Below are 16,216 nucleotides of genomic sequence, written 5' to 3' on the forward strand. Positions count from 1 at the left end.
TATATGTCCCTATATCAAGAGTGATGTTGCCATATACGTCACCTATAAGGGCAGATATTATCACATATATACATCCTCTGGATACATGAAGATACAGTATAAGATATATATAATATTTTCTATATGTACATATATTAAAAATATCTATGCTGAATTTTTTACATAGAACACATACTGTATGTTTGCAACATGTTGCAAGCATGTGTTCTATGTAAAGAAAATGTGTTAAAATTATATATTTAATCTATTTATGGAAGTTCATCAAATACCTAACTGAAGTAAAAAATAAAACGACCCTACTGTTTATAATATCAACATATACTGACAGGCTTTGGGATGGCTATATATTTATGTAACTTCTGTCTACAATAAAAGTGTACATATATAAATGTATATATTTGTATAGGCTAAATATATGTCAATATATGAAATTGTTCCAGTTTCTAATAGGTTTAATATATATATATATATATATATATATATACATATATTTTTACATATATGTACATATAGAATAAAAATGTATATTTCATATATGGAAATACAATATCATATTTGCGTATAGGTTCAGAAATGTAGTAAAGTCAAAAGTACAATATTTGTCTTTTAAATGTCTTGGACTAAAGGTAGTGTGTTATTATATTTATATATTTATATATTTACCCAAGTAAAATACAGTACTATACTATATTACTATACTTAGGTACAGTACTGGTGGGGTTTGGGGGGGTTATCAAATCATTCCTATAGGGCCCCAAAAAGGCTGTGACCGGCCCTGTTAGGCGATAAAACACCGTGAAATACTGCAAACTGATCAGACTGATTGATAAGTGGACCCCCGTCACCCCGGGCTCTCTGGTGTCGGTCCCTGCCGGGAGCGTGAAGCTGTTTTCCGTCAGGCTTGTTTGTCGCTTCCGTTTGGTCGGGTAGTGAGTATGCGGAACTCCTTGCAGACCGATGATGATGATGATGATGATGATGAAGGGGATGTTGTGAAGGCAGGTTGTAACTGACCGAGCCTCCCGTTCACCAGGCGTAGAGGCGGATACACACACACACACACACACACACACACACACACACACACACACACCTCGCATCGTTTGTAACGCTGCCAGCCAGTTAGACGGCGCCGCTAGCCTCTCAGCAGACCTCTCCCTGTCCGACTTTTTTCCAATGATAAACCATCTAAACGACACAAGGCTGAATTCAGACACACACCGCTGCTTCTCTCCCTCCGTGACCGAGGAGGGCACCCACCACCCGGGCCGTCACCATCACCATCAGCCGCAGCAGGAGCCGCAGCAGCAGCAGCTGGCTTCACGGCGAGCGTTAGCGGCTAACCGGCTAATACGAGCAGGTAAGGGTGTTTATGAATCAACGTCCGAGCTATTTAAAAAAAAAAAAAAAACCACGCACAACGTTTGTGGCGCGTGCTGCGAGCCGTTTGTCGCCGATGTCGCTGCCGTGTTGTTAACATCTGACAGTTCGCCGTTTATGAGCTCAAATCGCTCGAGCTACTGTTAGCTAGCTAGCTAGGCGGCTAGCTAGCTAATCCATCCGTGGCGTAAGAAACCACGAAGCTAGCTGAGTGGAGGTGCGAGGGTGCATCATTGGGCTGAACATGGAGGACGAGCCGAGGCCTGGCAGCTTGTCTTAAATACACACACACACACATATATATATATATATATATATATATATAAAAAAGGATAACACAGTCACAAGCTACACGTCCAGCTCTCTCTGGGATATCAGGAGACGTTAACATCGCCTTATCTCATTTATTGCATTGTTACTGCGAATGTTATCCTCGCCTCACCGTATGTCGTTACGCTAATCTCCACAGTTAACCGAGCTGGTTAGGTAGTAAAATACCCACTACACCTCGTAACTAAGCTCGGTTCATATGGGATTTTTTTTTTACTGTGTAACTGACACCCCTACTGTTGAAATCGTGTGTCATTGTGGCCTCATTACTCGTCACGCCTGAAGCATCGTTTTGAGGTAGTGTTGTTGTACTCAATGTCAAACCAGCAGGAGTGGAAGTACATTTACTCAAATACTGTGTTTAAATTCAATTTTGAAGTAATTATACTTGAGTATTTTTGTTCTATGATACTTTAAGGTAAGGTGATCAGATATTTGAAATGAAAACAGGGACATTAACAGTTTAGCTGTGAATATATGATTAAATATCATATTAATATATGATTAAATTATTCAATGGACACCTATGAAATAATTTAAAAAAAAAAGGGGTCATGTATTTTGACCATGGTAACTGTTGTGATGTAATAAACTGTCCTGAAGACCTGGCTGATAAAATGATGACTCCTTACCCTTGAAGCAGTCATGAAGTTTGTGTGAAGAATGTTTGTTTTTGTTAGTGTACTGCCTGGTTATGAACTCCTAACCAATGAGTGAGCCAGGCAACCTTTTCTCTGCCTAGAGACAACAACAAAAAATCTGATTGGATAACTCTATTTTGATCCTATAGCTAGCAGTCACCTCCCCCCCTGTTGGCCAAAACAAGCTCATGCTAGACGTCTGTTTTTAATTACAAATGTTAATAATGGGGACATTTCCGAGGACAGCTCCAGTGGGGACAGGCCACCAAAAACACGTACTGTTCCCAGAAAATGGGGACATCTGGTCACCCTACTTAACAGTTAATGTATGTCATATTAAAATATGTACTTTTGACTCCACTACATTTATCTGGCAAATCTTACCGATCAAGACTTAAGATATAATAATCTTACAAAATACAATGCATTGTTAAAGATTACACCAGTCCATCCTAACCGTTTTGGCTTGTGAGCCCTTCAGGTGTCTGTAAGTTGTTGGCACTTAAATAAGAGCGATTTCCCTTATAAACTTGGTTTTGTTTCAGTAACCGTGTAAATACACAAATTGGCAAAATTATAGAAATATTTCACTGCAAAAAGGAAAAGCTGAGTACATATTTGTTTACCAGAACTTTCCTCTGCTTTCCTGTGAATCATCTCACAAATCAGATTTGACAGAAAGTGGGTTTATTTGGAGGAGGCCTCATTGATCCTGAAGTAAAATTTGACTTGGATGTCAAAGCCTCAGCACAAAATATGTAAAAATAACTCAAACAATGACAAATGCTCACATAGGACTAATACCTCATCCACTGCTGTGTCATAACAGCGTGTGAGGATTTCTTCTGTGATTTCTAAAAATGCAGATGGACGTGGGGGATATTTTAAAACAAAGCTACTGATATATGACTTATTTTTAAAATAAAAAAAAGAAACAAGGTTTGCATGTCATCATCGTAAGGTGACGCACGCTGAGCTCCCTCCCTGTTACTCAAGGAAAAGTAAAAGCTTGCCATCCTCAATTCAACGTGACATCTTGCATGATGGCTCATGACCCAAATGCAACCTGTCACCACGCTGCTGCACCCAGCCACCGCCCGTGAAAAGCGAACGTATATAATGCAAATTTGAACTTGTGAATTTATTTTTGTATAGACAAACAGAGAACATAACACTAGGTTTTTTTTTGGGGGGGGGGAGGGGGCAGAGACTAGACAAGGTCTCAGAAATGAATAAATAAAGAGAGGAGAGGATGGTACTTTGTCTGTCGGCCTGATGAGGTCCCAGCTCTCATTTTGTGCTAGAGAAAAGAGTGTAATCTAAAAGTGAGAATGCAATGCAGTGATCAATACTTTCTTTATCCACCCTTCATCCTCCCCCCACCCCTCTCGTTTCATCATCGTCCTCACTCAGCTAAGACTAATTCAAATGAGCCTCCTCCATCGCTAGTTACTGCTGTTCACTGGGACTGGCAATAAATGCTGTCCATGTTGGAGGCCTGTGAATCATATCTATCTCCTCTCTGCGCTTACATAACCAGTGAGTGCTGCCTGCAGACCACTCTGACCAGATTCATCTGTTGTAACCTACATCATTATCTTGCCTTTGAAGATTACACACTGTTGTGATGGTTCTTTTTATCTAACGTTTTTTTTATTATTATTTAGAGGGAGAGAAACGAGGTTTAATACCGTGCTCACTCATTAAATACAGTAATCAGTGAAGTGGTGTAGTTCTTCCATCCTCATCTAAAAATAATGCTGTGGTCCGTCCTCTATCTTAGTGCTGGATGAGTCTGCCTTCAGCTCTGCTTCTGCTTCTGCTGCTTCATGAAATAGCCGTTCTGGCTTTGGACCAGGAAGCAGTCATGTTGCCAGTCCTGAATGTTGAATCATCGTGCTGATGGTTTACTAAGATAAAGACGGTTAGATCTGTTCTCTGTATGGGCCCCAGCCCTCACTGTATTATATTATATTATATCATTTTATATTATATTATTTTCTCTGTTCCTCCCTGTAATAAGCCGTTGCTGTGAGGAAGTTTGAACTCAGAGTTGTCTTTATGTGTGTTGAATTGTGTGAGCAACAAGCTTTTAAAAATGGAGGTTTTCCCTCACGTCGGGACAGATATACTCATTAATGTGAAGTGACAGTTTAGTTCTGTCTTCTTGTTCATCGACGTGCAGGAGGCAGCAGGAGGCTGTCGGGCTTACAGTGCATTTGAATAATTTTACCAGGTGTGATGAGGGCTGACATTAAGCTTAAGACACGTCTCAGCCCACTGTGTAGTGCAGGGTCTGCTCATTCCTCCTTACGTTAACCCTGTCAAACATGACCCAGCCTCTTTCCTTCCCAAACACCAAGAACATGATGAATATTCTGCATTACACTGACTTAACTAATGTGTCAACGAATGTTCTCTATTTTAGATATATTAGATAATTAAGTACATTTCCAACCATTTACCATCATGCTCCATCAAGATTAAGCCAGTTGAAATTTGTCTTATGTCCATTTGCAAATGGCTTCTCTACTCAAAAGTAGAGCTAATAGATATAATTAGACCCATAATGCATCTGAAGCCCTCTGTGATAAAGTCACCCCTGATGTCCTAATGTCCACTGGACACAGCTGCGTCTCATGCTGGCTGTTCCATGGCCGTGGCGGCGGGAGTTCATGACGGCCTGTGTCTGGATGTGTGACTAGTGTCCCACTCGTGACTTAAATGCAGCTTATTTGTCGTTTGCTGTTGTTGTCTTTGTGTGTTTGTGAGCTCACATGTCTGATGCGGGGGGGGGGGGGGCATGGGTCGTGCAAAGTGTAAACGTGAATGCCAATGTTAATATCTGTTTATTACACTGGTTTTTATGTTTTTATGCCAAGATCATCATGAACCTTTTTAAATCTTTGTTTTTAATGAGCTGTGGCTTTTTTTATTGAATAAATTAACAAATAACTAAATAAGATTTAGCCTAAAGCCAAAGCAGTAAGTATTGAAAGAGTTGATCTTGTTTTTCTTCACTTGTTTGCAGGTGACAGAGGTGTGGTCGTTTAAATGTGTGACACATTTTCCAGTTTAAAAGCCTGGTCCTTTTCCCCTCAGGTTACCCTCAGTAGGAATGCTTGAGTAGCACGAACCACTGGCTAAATTATAGATCCATTAGCTTATCAGTGCAGGGATAACAGCCCTGAAGAGACAGTGAAAAACGGCCCCGGGCTCAGAGTGTTTGTGTTTCAGGGTGGAGTTTGCACAGACTCATGTGGCGTTTGTTGGCGTTGGAGTAAAGGCTGTTTGCCGTGGCATGACACGCCGGTAAAAGTAGATCCTGTCACTGTAGACTTTCTTGCCCTGAGTCATTGTGACTGATATTATAATGTGTTTGTATGATTTAAATATAGTGTATGAAGTACAATATGATCGTGTCTTTAGTCTAATGAATCAGGAGATAGCGGTCAGTGTTTTGGTGTGAGTCGCCATTTTGTAATGACGTTTAACAGTCGATCTGTTGTGGACTTTTACAGAGACGCTGAATTCTCCTCAGACCAGGTACTTGATAAACCAGACTTCACCTCAGCCACAAGATCTTCTCTGAGACGATTGTTATTCTCTGTCTTTGCCAGTCGTATCACTGTAGATGTAATTTAGTGTTATCCTCACCTTCACCTCCTTGTGTGGGGGAGGGGCAAGTAACGTATGAGATGACATTTCTGCAGGAAAAACGAAAATAACAAGAGTCTCTGCAAATAGTTTTAGGCTGAAGTATGAAGTTCAACTTAGCATAATCCGTTCCCTCTCCTGGTTTGTTGGTTTGTTTGTGTTTAGATGGAGCGGCTCATGCAGTCTCATCACCTTTACAGGAGTGACATCCAGATCACTATCTCTGAGAGATGATTAAACACCGGTGTTGTTGGTTTAGCTTTGTTTGACTTGAGCACAGACTTGCTCGCTTGCAGTGTCCTGTCTCTGAAACGGCTGAATGCTTCCTTATTATACTCGGTTGTTATGTCAGGAAATTGCTGTTGCACTCGCTCACAGCAGATGTACTTTTACTTTATGTCGCCACAGAAGAAATCTTCACCTGCTCTTTCAACTCGCTAATTTGACGATTACAGCATCTTGACTGTGAGAAGATGCTGGACCGGAGCTGTAAGTGGCTCCACGCTGCCGAGCAGCCATCTGCAGAGCTGCTGTAGTTTCCTGTCAGTCACAGGCCATAGTACAAGCAAAGAAGGGTGCTTGTCCCACCAAGGCCCCCTAAGCTGCTTACTATATTAGCTAGCCTCTACTGAAAAAGCTTTATCCTCCCAGCGAAAACAAGCAGCCGACCTGATGGTCATAGCAGAACGTTAAAGCAGTCGCAGCACTCTCAGAGTGTATTGAGCATTTTTGAGTCCACTTTGTTCAGACGTTTGCTTTTACAGCCTTTTTAATATTTGGGCTAAAATGTGTTTAACATTGTTGTACAGTGGAGACGCTGATATAAGTCACGGCTGACATCTTTCGTGCTGCTGCTCTCTCTTATCGTCTGTCATGTACCGTGTCTGGTACGAGACGAACGCACTGTAAAATATGAATGTTTGAACGTCAACGTGACATCTTTGTTAACGTCTTTCATGTCCTGCGGAGTAAATGTAGACGTGACATTGCAGTGACATTTCCAGCAGGGCTACAATGGCGTTTGATAGCATCTTGGAACAAGAAGAAAGAAAACGTCTCAGAACATTAATTCTGTCGTGTTTGAGGGTTTTTGTTTTTTTCTTCCTGCCCAGATAAAGATTTCTCACAAACGAACTCGAATTCATATAATCTCATCTCATCAGTAATGTCATGGCTCTCTGCACTTACCAGTATGTGAAGTCTTGCTGTCATGTCGGGTAGAGAGGTTTCATTCATTCACTTCATTCATTCATTCATTTCCTTTATTTCACACACAAATTAGAAATAAAAGAATAAAATACAAATATACAAGCATAACAGTAGTAATGGGTGAAAATGGACAATGTACAAAATATAATTTCAACCGTAAAATACCTAAATCCTAATACATAAAACCACAACAGGAATAACTGAATGGTCCAGAACATCTGTCCCATCAGTCCAAATATCATTTTAATAAGCAGGATACACAATTAGCAATAAATGGTACATAAACAAATATAAGCAAAAAATAATACTAACAATACTCAGTAGAGTAACCAGTTCGTAGGACTCCAGCCTTTCTGGGGGAACACACATTTAAAAATATTTTAGAGGCAACTGCTGTTTAAGTTCCTTTTAAAACTTAAAAAGGACTTAAAGCTTCACTGTGACTGAAGTAGAAGGTGAGAGGAGAGGTACAGTGAGAATGGAGAGTACTGCAAACCTGAGTAGACACAACTTCTTCATGGTCTTATAGTCCTTGACATTTAAAAGAAATAAAGGTCAAAGACTGTAGATAATGATGTCATCGTTAGCCCAATTTTGCAGCTGTGAAAAATGTGGTGTGGACCAGGTGACTTCATAAAGCATCCACATTGTTTCTCACTGGTTTTTACCGTAATGTTTATTTCACCTTCTTCTTCTTTGTGTGTTGCAGGTCGAACGAAGTCTTTTACTTTTGAACCGTCAATAATGATAACCAAGGCGCTGCGTTTCAACTTCACACTTCGACTTTCCCAGCTGTGATGGAAAGGCGCCGCTGACTGAAGAACATATATCCTGGATGACATACAGGACGTGGTCAATCCAAGATGGAGAAAAAGAAAATGTGCCCCCGCCTTCTTGACTACCTGGTAGTAGTTGGAGCAAGGTAAGAAGTAGTTGTTGTTGGTTTAAAGGAATATTCAGTCATTTTGACATCTTGCCTCTAACATGACTCACACCTCGGTATCGTGCTAATTGACTGTTTACGTTGCGACTCTAAAGACAGAGGAGAAGATCATGGTTGCCCTGATTAAAGTCAGAGGCTCCAAGCATGTGTTAACTGTCTTGTGGTGTCTCTTACAAACTGGGCTGCTGTTATATCTTCTTCTACTGGCGCCCTGCAGCAACTCATTAACACTTTACCCTCGACATATTTTGGTTCGTCTGCACGCACCGTAATCGCTCACTGTGAGTTTCTTTCTGGGAAACCCCAGTCTTGACATTTGATGGCTTTTAAGAGTTTTATTTTATCTTTTATGAACGCTCTCATAACTTATTAAACACTTCCTGGTTTTTGCTTTGGAATTGATGCATAATGAAGCATAGCGGCACATTGTTTCAAGCAGAAGTAGCCGCAGGGGAAAAGGATGATTCACATGAACTCAGTGAAAGTAGAGAACTGTCTGGGCTGCCACTGTTTTTAGAGTTCGCCACCGAGTATCTCGGCTGGAACATTTAGAGACTTAAGTGTGACGCTTCAGGTCAGGTTCAGGGTTGTTGTGGTATGAGGGCGTTACTTGTGTACTTAACCCTGACCAGATTTTCCAAACCAGTTCTTGCATTTTAAAAGCTAAATATAGTTAGAAATTTGCCTCTACTTTCAGGGCTTTTATGAAATGCTTCGCTCATCAGGTAATGACCATTTCAGATTATTAATTCACAGCTGAGTAGGGATGGGAATTGAGAAGATTTTATCGATGCCAGTGACATTGTTGTTTCTGCTAATTGGCCCAAATCTTAACCGATTCCCGATCAAGTGGTGTCCCAGCAGCTCCCTCGATCTGCAACTTCTTTTCTGCTTTTGTCAGTGATCTGTCTGTGAAGGTTCTCATTCGTCCAGGTCATTGTTATCTCTTTCTCAAATTAAATCGAAGGCAACTGGACTTGTATTTGTCTGTGGAAGACGTTTAGTCTCTTATCCAAGCGGCTTCATCAGTTCTTATGTATTGGTCTCTCTAGTCCGCACTAGTCTGACCAAGAAAGTGGAGTAGTTGTCAGTGGAGTCTGGAAGCAATGAAGCAGCTGTTTCTGGTGAAAGAGAAAAGATCTTACTCTTTAACAAACGGTCTGTCTCTGAAGTTTCCATCCTTTCATGAAATGACCATTTTACAGACATTACAACCGGCACTGTCCTGGTCTTTCTTCATGAAATGAAGCCACGCTACGACAGTTATTTCCTCATGACTCCTCCTTGTTGCACGTTTACAGTTTGATGCCATGATTCTGCAACATGCAACGGTAAAAAAAGACCATGGTGACTTGAATAAAGGGATTTCATAAACTCGTAGGGGAAATAGATGACATCAGAGATCAGATATTAAAACCACAGCTAATGATGGTACAGCACTAAAACATATGCTGCTGCTTTAAAAACAAAACCTTTGTCCATCTTCCCTCCAGGCAACCAAGTAGTGACAGTGTGGCCCAGACGCCTCAGCTGCTCCGCCGCTACCCGCTGGAGGATCACCACGACTTCCCGCTCCCACCGGACGTGGTGTTTTTCTGCCAACCAGAGGGCTGCCTGAGTATACGCCAGCGCAGGGTTAGCCTCCGTGACGACTCCTCATTCGTTTTCACGCTGACCGACAAGGACTCAGGAATCACCCGCTACGGAATCTGCGTCAACTTCTACCGCTCTTTCCAGCGAGGTCATCACCGCACTCGTGGGGACAAGAACAGTCACACAGAGTCGGCGGGACAGGCGGCGGACACCGCGAGCGAAGGGTCCGACGGCAGCGGCGGAGGCCCGGCCTCCACGTTACCTCCACCCAGCAATGCCGAGTCAGCACCTCCGCCTGCCTCGGGAGAAGAGAGCGGAAAGCCGGGCGCCGAGCTGAATGCCGGCAAATCCCCTCAGCACAGACGGAGCGCTGCCAAGATGGCGGCCAGGAACCGCAACAGCACGCTGACCTCGCTGTGCATACTCAGCCACTACCCGTTTTTCTCCACCTTCAGGGAATGCCTGTATATTCTCAAGAGGCTGGTGGACTGTTGCAGTCAGAGGCTAACGCAGCGGGCCGGGCTCCCTCGCGCCACCCAGAGGTGAGGCTTCAGATTACATACAGCTGTTGTGTGTTTCCCGCCCAAAATTTGTTGTTTGGTGGATATTAAAACATGACGTTACAGCCACAGCTTCCTTTTATTATATTATTATATATTTGTATTATTATTTAGCAGTAAACAGAAACAAACTTCGGCCATAAAATCACACCTGAAAACACAAACATACCTGAGCGATCATGTACACTGGGCATGTGTGAGCCGGTGTAAACAGGAAGCAGATTGTCAAGACAGTTGTAGTGTTAAAAAGCAGAATTTAACTGAACAACAGCTGCTAGCAGAGACGACAAGGTCAGTAACGCCTGTAATTCGTTAATCACATTAATGAGACCCAATCAGGAGCGAGCGTTGGTGTCTATGTCATCGTTTCCAAAAGGTCTCTGTTTTCGCCCGTCCAGACGAAAACGCAACCAAGGAGTTTTCAAAATAAAACGGGTCCAGCAGCGTTTCCAAAGCTCTGAGACTCCGGGGTCGTGTGGACGGAGCCAGGCTCCCAGCACATGAACAATATGGACCAGGGCCACAATCAAAACAGGCTTGGTTCACTACAAATAACTAAGATCTAGTTGTTCATTGCGCTGAGCTCATTCATGCTCGTCAGATGATGAACGCTCATTGTTTTTGACACTTGACCTCCTTTGTTCGGCCACCCTGAGGCCGAACGTGTGAGTGCCTTCATACTACCAACAGGATGAAGCCTCTGACTGTAACAAACCCATCGCATTTACTGTCACTCCATCAGTGTTTAAACAATAATAAATCTGTACGTGCACGCCAAGAGCAAAGCTTAAAACACCAGAAAATAACCTGCCTTCATCACCTGTCAGCTGGTGAGTGGCACTCGTGTTTATTATTGCACAGACGCAGAGTTGATACAGTAAATTAAACATTTCAAGGCTGGAAAAATGAAAATTTGTGGTTTTTACAGTATTTTTTTTTGCTGCTGCTGCTGATTCCCCATCTGCTTCTCTCATTGCCCAACTGTTATGTGTATGTTTGTGTTTCAGAATTAATTAATTAATGAATTATTAATACAAGAGGCTTTGTCTGTGGCACCGTGCAGTGTTGCAGACCATCTGCGGCTTGTGTCACGGCTGTTTTTCGCGGCGTGCGCTTTATGCCACGACGCTCCACCTTAATGATAAATAACGGCAACAAAAATATTCACAGTGCATTTCATTTGTCTTGTTTCGCTTGATGTGTGTTGCAGCAAATATTATTTCATTCAGCCGGACGTGTTCAGCAGAAGTACAGAGGAATGATAAATGATATGTAATTGTGCAGGTTTATACTTGTTTAAACGGATGACGTCACAAAGCTAAACCAGGAGCTGCGTGCTAAACCTGAGCACAGCATTTCACCGGTTAGACTTGAAGCCGAGAGTTGATAACATCGTCAGTTAATTTTTCTTAATGAAGCACCGGGGGTGACGGATTCATATTTTATTCAGGCTGCAGCTGTGCACCGTGTTTTGTTGTGACGCTGTGTTGTAGTGTGTCAGTATTTTTGCGGCGCTCTTCGGGGTAATTTTGTTGCCATGGGTGACACAATAGATTGCAGTTTTGCTGAGACAAAGTGTTAATTAGGCTGTCACTTAACACCGGCTCAGGCCCGGTATGATTGTTGGTGTTCACATGTTTCCTCCACAGTCATCTATTAATAGCCGTGCAGCCCCCCCCCACCCCCCACACACACAAACACACACACACACACACACACACACACCACTACAAGGGATTGTGGGAATGTCTAATGCACAGTTAATCTCGTACCTTTACTTTTTCTCTCTCTCTCTGGTGAAAGGCAGCAGTGGATCCACATGTCATCAGTGTTGTCTGGTTTCTCTGAACAGACCTGAGAATCTATATATATTTTTTCTTCTTTCTCCAGACTTGCTTTGTTGAAACGCGTTATGTTAATGACAGAAAAGAAGGCGAGCCATTGCGTAAGGGCTTGGAGCGCTTTGTGTTATGGTGGCTCTGACAGATTGAGGTCTCTGGCTGCCTTTGGGTAGCAGCTGCAGTTGGTGGGAGGGCTCCAAAGGACTAATGATTTATCTCCTGTCTTGCCACACATACACCCAGCACACACTCTGGAACGGCTTTTAACGGCGCCATGTGTGCGTAGAGCGGAGGGGTTCACATCAATATTTCCTAATTGCTCTAGAGCCTCCCCTGTGCTTCGCTCTCATTTGCTCATCATATTAGTGATTTCGCTGGGTGTTTGCTCAGCGATCAAACCAGCAAGTGACGTCTTTTTTTCAACCCGAAAATCACAGTTGAATGACACCAACACACGTCTTAGTGAAGCTCATCATGTTTTACATGTCAGCGAGAAATTAGCCACATTTTGTCCTATAGCTAGGAGTCGCTGCGTAATCCTGCTGTTACATAATGTGCAGTGTTTTATTTATTTCTGTAGTTGCTCTTTTTTTCTGTCTTTAACTTCATCTAACTTTGTCAGACACTTTCTGATTATAGATGATCAGATTTAAACATTTTCTTTTCACTTTTAACTTACAGTTTGAATATGTTAGTCACACAAAACGAGCTCCTTGGACATGTGACGTCTCGTGTGCTGTAGACAGGGGGTTAGGACCCTGTTATCACAGGTAGGGACTGACCTGTCCTTCAAAATGCGAGACACGGACAGATTTTTATCTCTTATTTTCTTTGTTGAGACATTAATATCTGTTGGTGGTGGGTTGTTGCATCACATTGGGGTTAGGAAACTTAAAGGGGCGTTACACCGACGTATACACAGAGTTCTGCATATATACTTTGTTTTTTCTTCCTGCGCAGGGACACCATGTGGCGCGTGTTCACCGGGGCGCTGTCGGTGGAGGAGAAAGGCAGCCAGCTGCTGGCCGACCTGCGTGAGATTGAATCCTGGGTGTACCGGCTGCTGCGCTCACCCGTACCACTGGCCGGTCAGAGACGCGTGGATGTGGAAGTGTTGCCCCACGAACTCAAACGGTCACTCACCTTCGCGCTGCCTGACAACTCCCGCTTCTCCATGGTCGACTTCCCCCTGCACCTGCCCCTGGAGCTGCTGGGCGTGGACGCCTGTCTGCAGGTCCTCAGCTGCGTCCTGCTGGAGCACAAGGTAAAGGACGGCTCAGGACGCAAACTCTCTAATCAATCGTAGCTCTTTGTTTTCTCTGCTGATCTTTACAGAGAAGGAACATGAGACGTGCGCTTGGCTTCAAGCTGCAACCAAACCACCTTTGGGATTTTAATGAAGACTAGACTGATTGTTTCAAGGAGAAAGGGCCCACTGAGCTATATTTAGTACGTTGTGATTGGCCAGTGGTTTCCTCTGGGGTGCAGCTGTGTGTGTCCCTGCCTGGACAAAGGCCCTTCTTAAAGATGTGACCGTCATCAGGCATTTCCTGTTAGAAGCAGGCTCATTCAAGCCATTTGACTGCACTGAACAAAGGATGATGGGTAAAAATAGTACACCGTATGAAAGGAGAGACACTTCATCTCTGTCTATCCCATTTCTAACACCAGAAGCTTCAGCAGGGATGTAACGGGAGCCCGTGTTTGGCTGGCGCTGGTGTAGTGTTCTGTCGTTGCTCTTGTTTTACAGTGACACTGATACGAAAGGCCGATCGGCAACAGCCTCAAATCAAACCTAAGCTTCCCGGCTTCAGACTCGCTGCTGAAGGTCTACAGTGTTGGATAACGAAATCCTCCCACCCAAACATTTTATATCCAGTCGTCTGTGTCGTGCCGCAGCGTACAGTGTCAGAAAGGTGCATCGATGTGCAGTCGACCTGTACGAGACGCTGCCATCTTGTATTCATCCACTTAGTTTTAGGTTTTTTATTTATTTATTTTTTTTGAAGATGAATTCAACACATCATTAATTTCAGTCGGGCTGAACTAAGTGCTGCCTGGAAGCTTTCACAGTCACTTCCTTTCAAGCTTTCTGTGCTGCTGACAAATTAATTTATCATAAAAGCTAATCTGCTATGAAATGTCTCTTCATACCTTGAAAATAAGAGAAAAAAGAGGAAATATGTGCAGATCACATCTATAATAATAAGTCAACGAGGTCACAGTGTCTTTTTAAATATGACAGTGTAACATAACACGACTGTTTGTATTGAAATACACAGAAAGATAAAAGTGTGATGTTTTGTTTGTTTTTCCCCTCAGGTCATTCTTCAGTCCAGAGATTACAACGCCTTGTCCATGAGCGTCATGGCGTTCGTGGCCATGATCTACCCTCTGGAGTACATGTTCCCCGTCATCCCTTTACTGCCAACATGCATGGCCTCGGCTGAGCAGGTAAAATCCATCATTTATTATAGATATATTTCAAGTACGTGGAAGGTTTCTTCGGGTGTAATTGCAGCTGCTGTCCATCAAATGGTGACTGATGGGTATTTGTTCCTCTCCTCCCCGCAGCTCCTTCTCGCCCCCACTCCCTACATCATAGGTGTTCCAGCCAGTTTCTTTCTCTACAAATCTGATTTCAAAATGCCAGACGACTTGTGGCTTGTGGACCTTGACAGCAGCAAGGTCGGTGCATCGACTCGGTGTCCTCCTGCTCCCTCCTGATCTTGTTGTGTCTGTTTTCATTATGGCCGGGTAAAGCTGGCAGATAATATCTACTATTGGAGAGATGTCTGGACGTCTGGGCGTAAATGTTTAGTTGTTGTTTTTTTTTTTTCACCCTTTCTATTCTCAAATCATTTCTGAAATAAACTTAGAGGACTGTTGTTTGCCTGCAGGTTATAGCACCCACCAATGCAGAGCTGCTGCCACCTCTTCCAGAGCCTGAAGCAGGCGAGCTTAAGAAACATCTGAAACAGGTACTGCATGTCTGATTCCTCTTGGATTTGATCACTGTAACGTTTCCTCGTTCTTCTACACTGCGGCAGCAGGTGGCCCAAAAAAAAAAAACCGCCGGCACATTTTAGCATTTTGCGGAGACATTTCTGGAGCGCCGGTTCTCCTGCCTTGCCGACCTTCTGATGTTTGTTCCCGTGACTCGTTGCACTCTTGTTTATAGATATAAAACTTCTCTCTCAGCAGTGTGAAGAGTAGGGGTTTCCTTCTTCAACACGGTTGTATGTATTGTACATGAGTGTGGCAGCATTTGAATTTGGATTTGTCGTGCACTAACATCAACAAATGTTTTTCTTGTTTCCTGTTTTCTTTGCATGCTCTAGCTGTTGGAGGTAAAATCAGATGCTAGACGCTATCCAAGCAAAACCTTTAGTAACACTGGTAGAAACTAACTTGCCCCCTTCTTACCTGATTATTTAACACTAGAATCTGGTTCTGATTCATGGAAACATCCCTTCACATCTTAGCAAATATGGAAACTGTGCGATCATTCGGTTTGCTTATAGGCATCGATGTTGATAGATTGCAATGAATTGTTGTTCCACATTAATCCTGAAACTTCTGCAAATTGAAATAATTAAGAAATGAATTAAGTTTACACGTTATTTTAGACTCTTGTTTGAACGACTAACAGAAGAAGTTAATGTTTCAAACACTTGTCATCCATAGTAAGGCTCACAAATAGGAACAGAACTTTCCTTATATGTTCCGTTCAAACTTTACTTCATGTTTTTTAAACATTTAAAACCGTACTCATCTACCCATTAAGTTTTAAATATGCCTTGAATCAGAGCCGGTTCGTTAGCCGTATGTGATTAGCGAGCTCTCTCCCCGTGTGCGGATGTGTGACTGAGAGGCCGGTGTGTAGGAGTGTGCAAAGCCTCAGTTTAGCAGTTGTATATTTGGAAACAAGTACGCAATATTGATATCTGTGAATGGAGAAAATGTCACGGAGGATGGTTGAACTGATTATCTGAAGACTGTGATGCCAAAGCAGAATGCTGCTGATGTGAGAGCCACTGAAAATACTTGCATTTAACACTG

General features: G+C 42.8%; 1 protein-coding gene across 36 annotated transcripts in view; it reads left to right on the forward strand.

Annotated features, from left to right (window-relative positions):
- Positions 1-842: 842 nt before the first annotated feature.
- Positions 843-16,216, forward strand: part of madd (MAP-kinase activating death domain) — a 46,686-nt gene continuing 31,312 nt past the window's right edge. For 7 of the 36 annotated variants that reach the window (XM_056377615.1, XM_056377733.1, XM_056377739.1 and 4 more), the window contains exons 1-7: positions 850-1,360; positions 7,927-8,139; positions 9,654-10,295; positions 13,115-13,418; positions 14,477-14,608; positions 14,729-14,842; positions 15,055-15,135. In XM_056377615.1, the coding sequence (XP_056233590.1) occupies positions 8,081-8,139; positions 9,654-10,295; positions 13,115-13,418; positions 14,477-14,608; positions 14,729-14,842; positions 15,055-15,135 (1,332 nt within the window). In that variant the 5' untranslated portion in view covers positions 850-1,360; positions 7,927-8,080. Of the gene's footprint in view, positions 1,361-7,926; positions 8,140-9,653; positions 10,296-13,114; positions 13,419-14,476; positions 14,609-14,728; positions 14,843-15,054; positions 15,136-16,216 lie in introns of all 36 variants that reach the window. The other 29 variants (XM_056377571.1, XM_056377623.1, XM_056377689.1 and 26 more) reach the window with 11 other exon arrangements.

This window comes from Seriola aureovittata, chromosome 1 (assembly GCF_021018895.1).
Source record: "Seriola aureovittata isolate HTS-2021-v1 ecotype China chromosome 1, ASM2101889v1, whole genome shotgun sequence".
NCBI classification, from domain to species: domain Eukaryota; kingdom Metazoa; phylum Chordata; class Actinopteri; order Carangiformes; family Carangidae; genus Seriola; species Seriola aureovittata.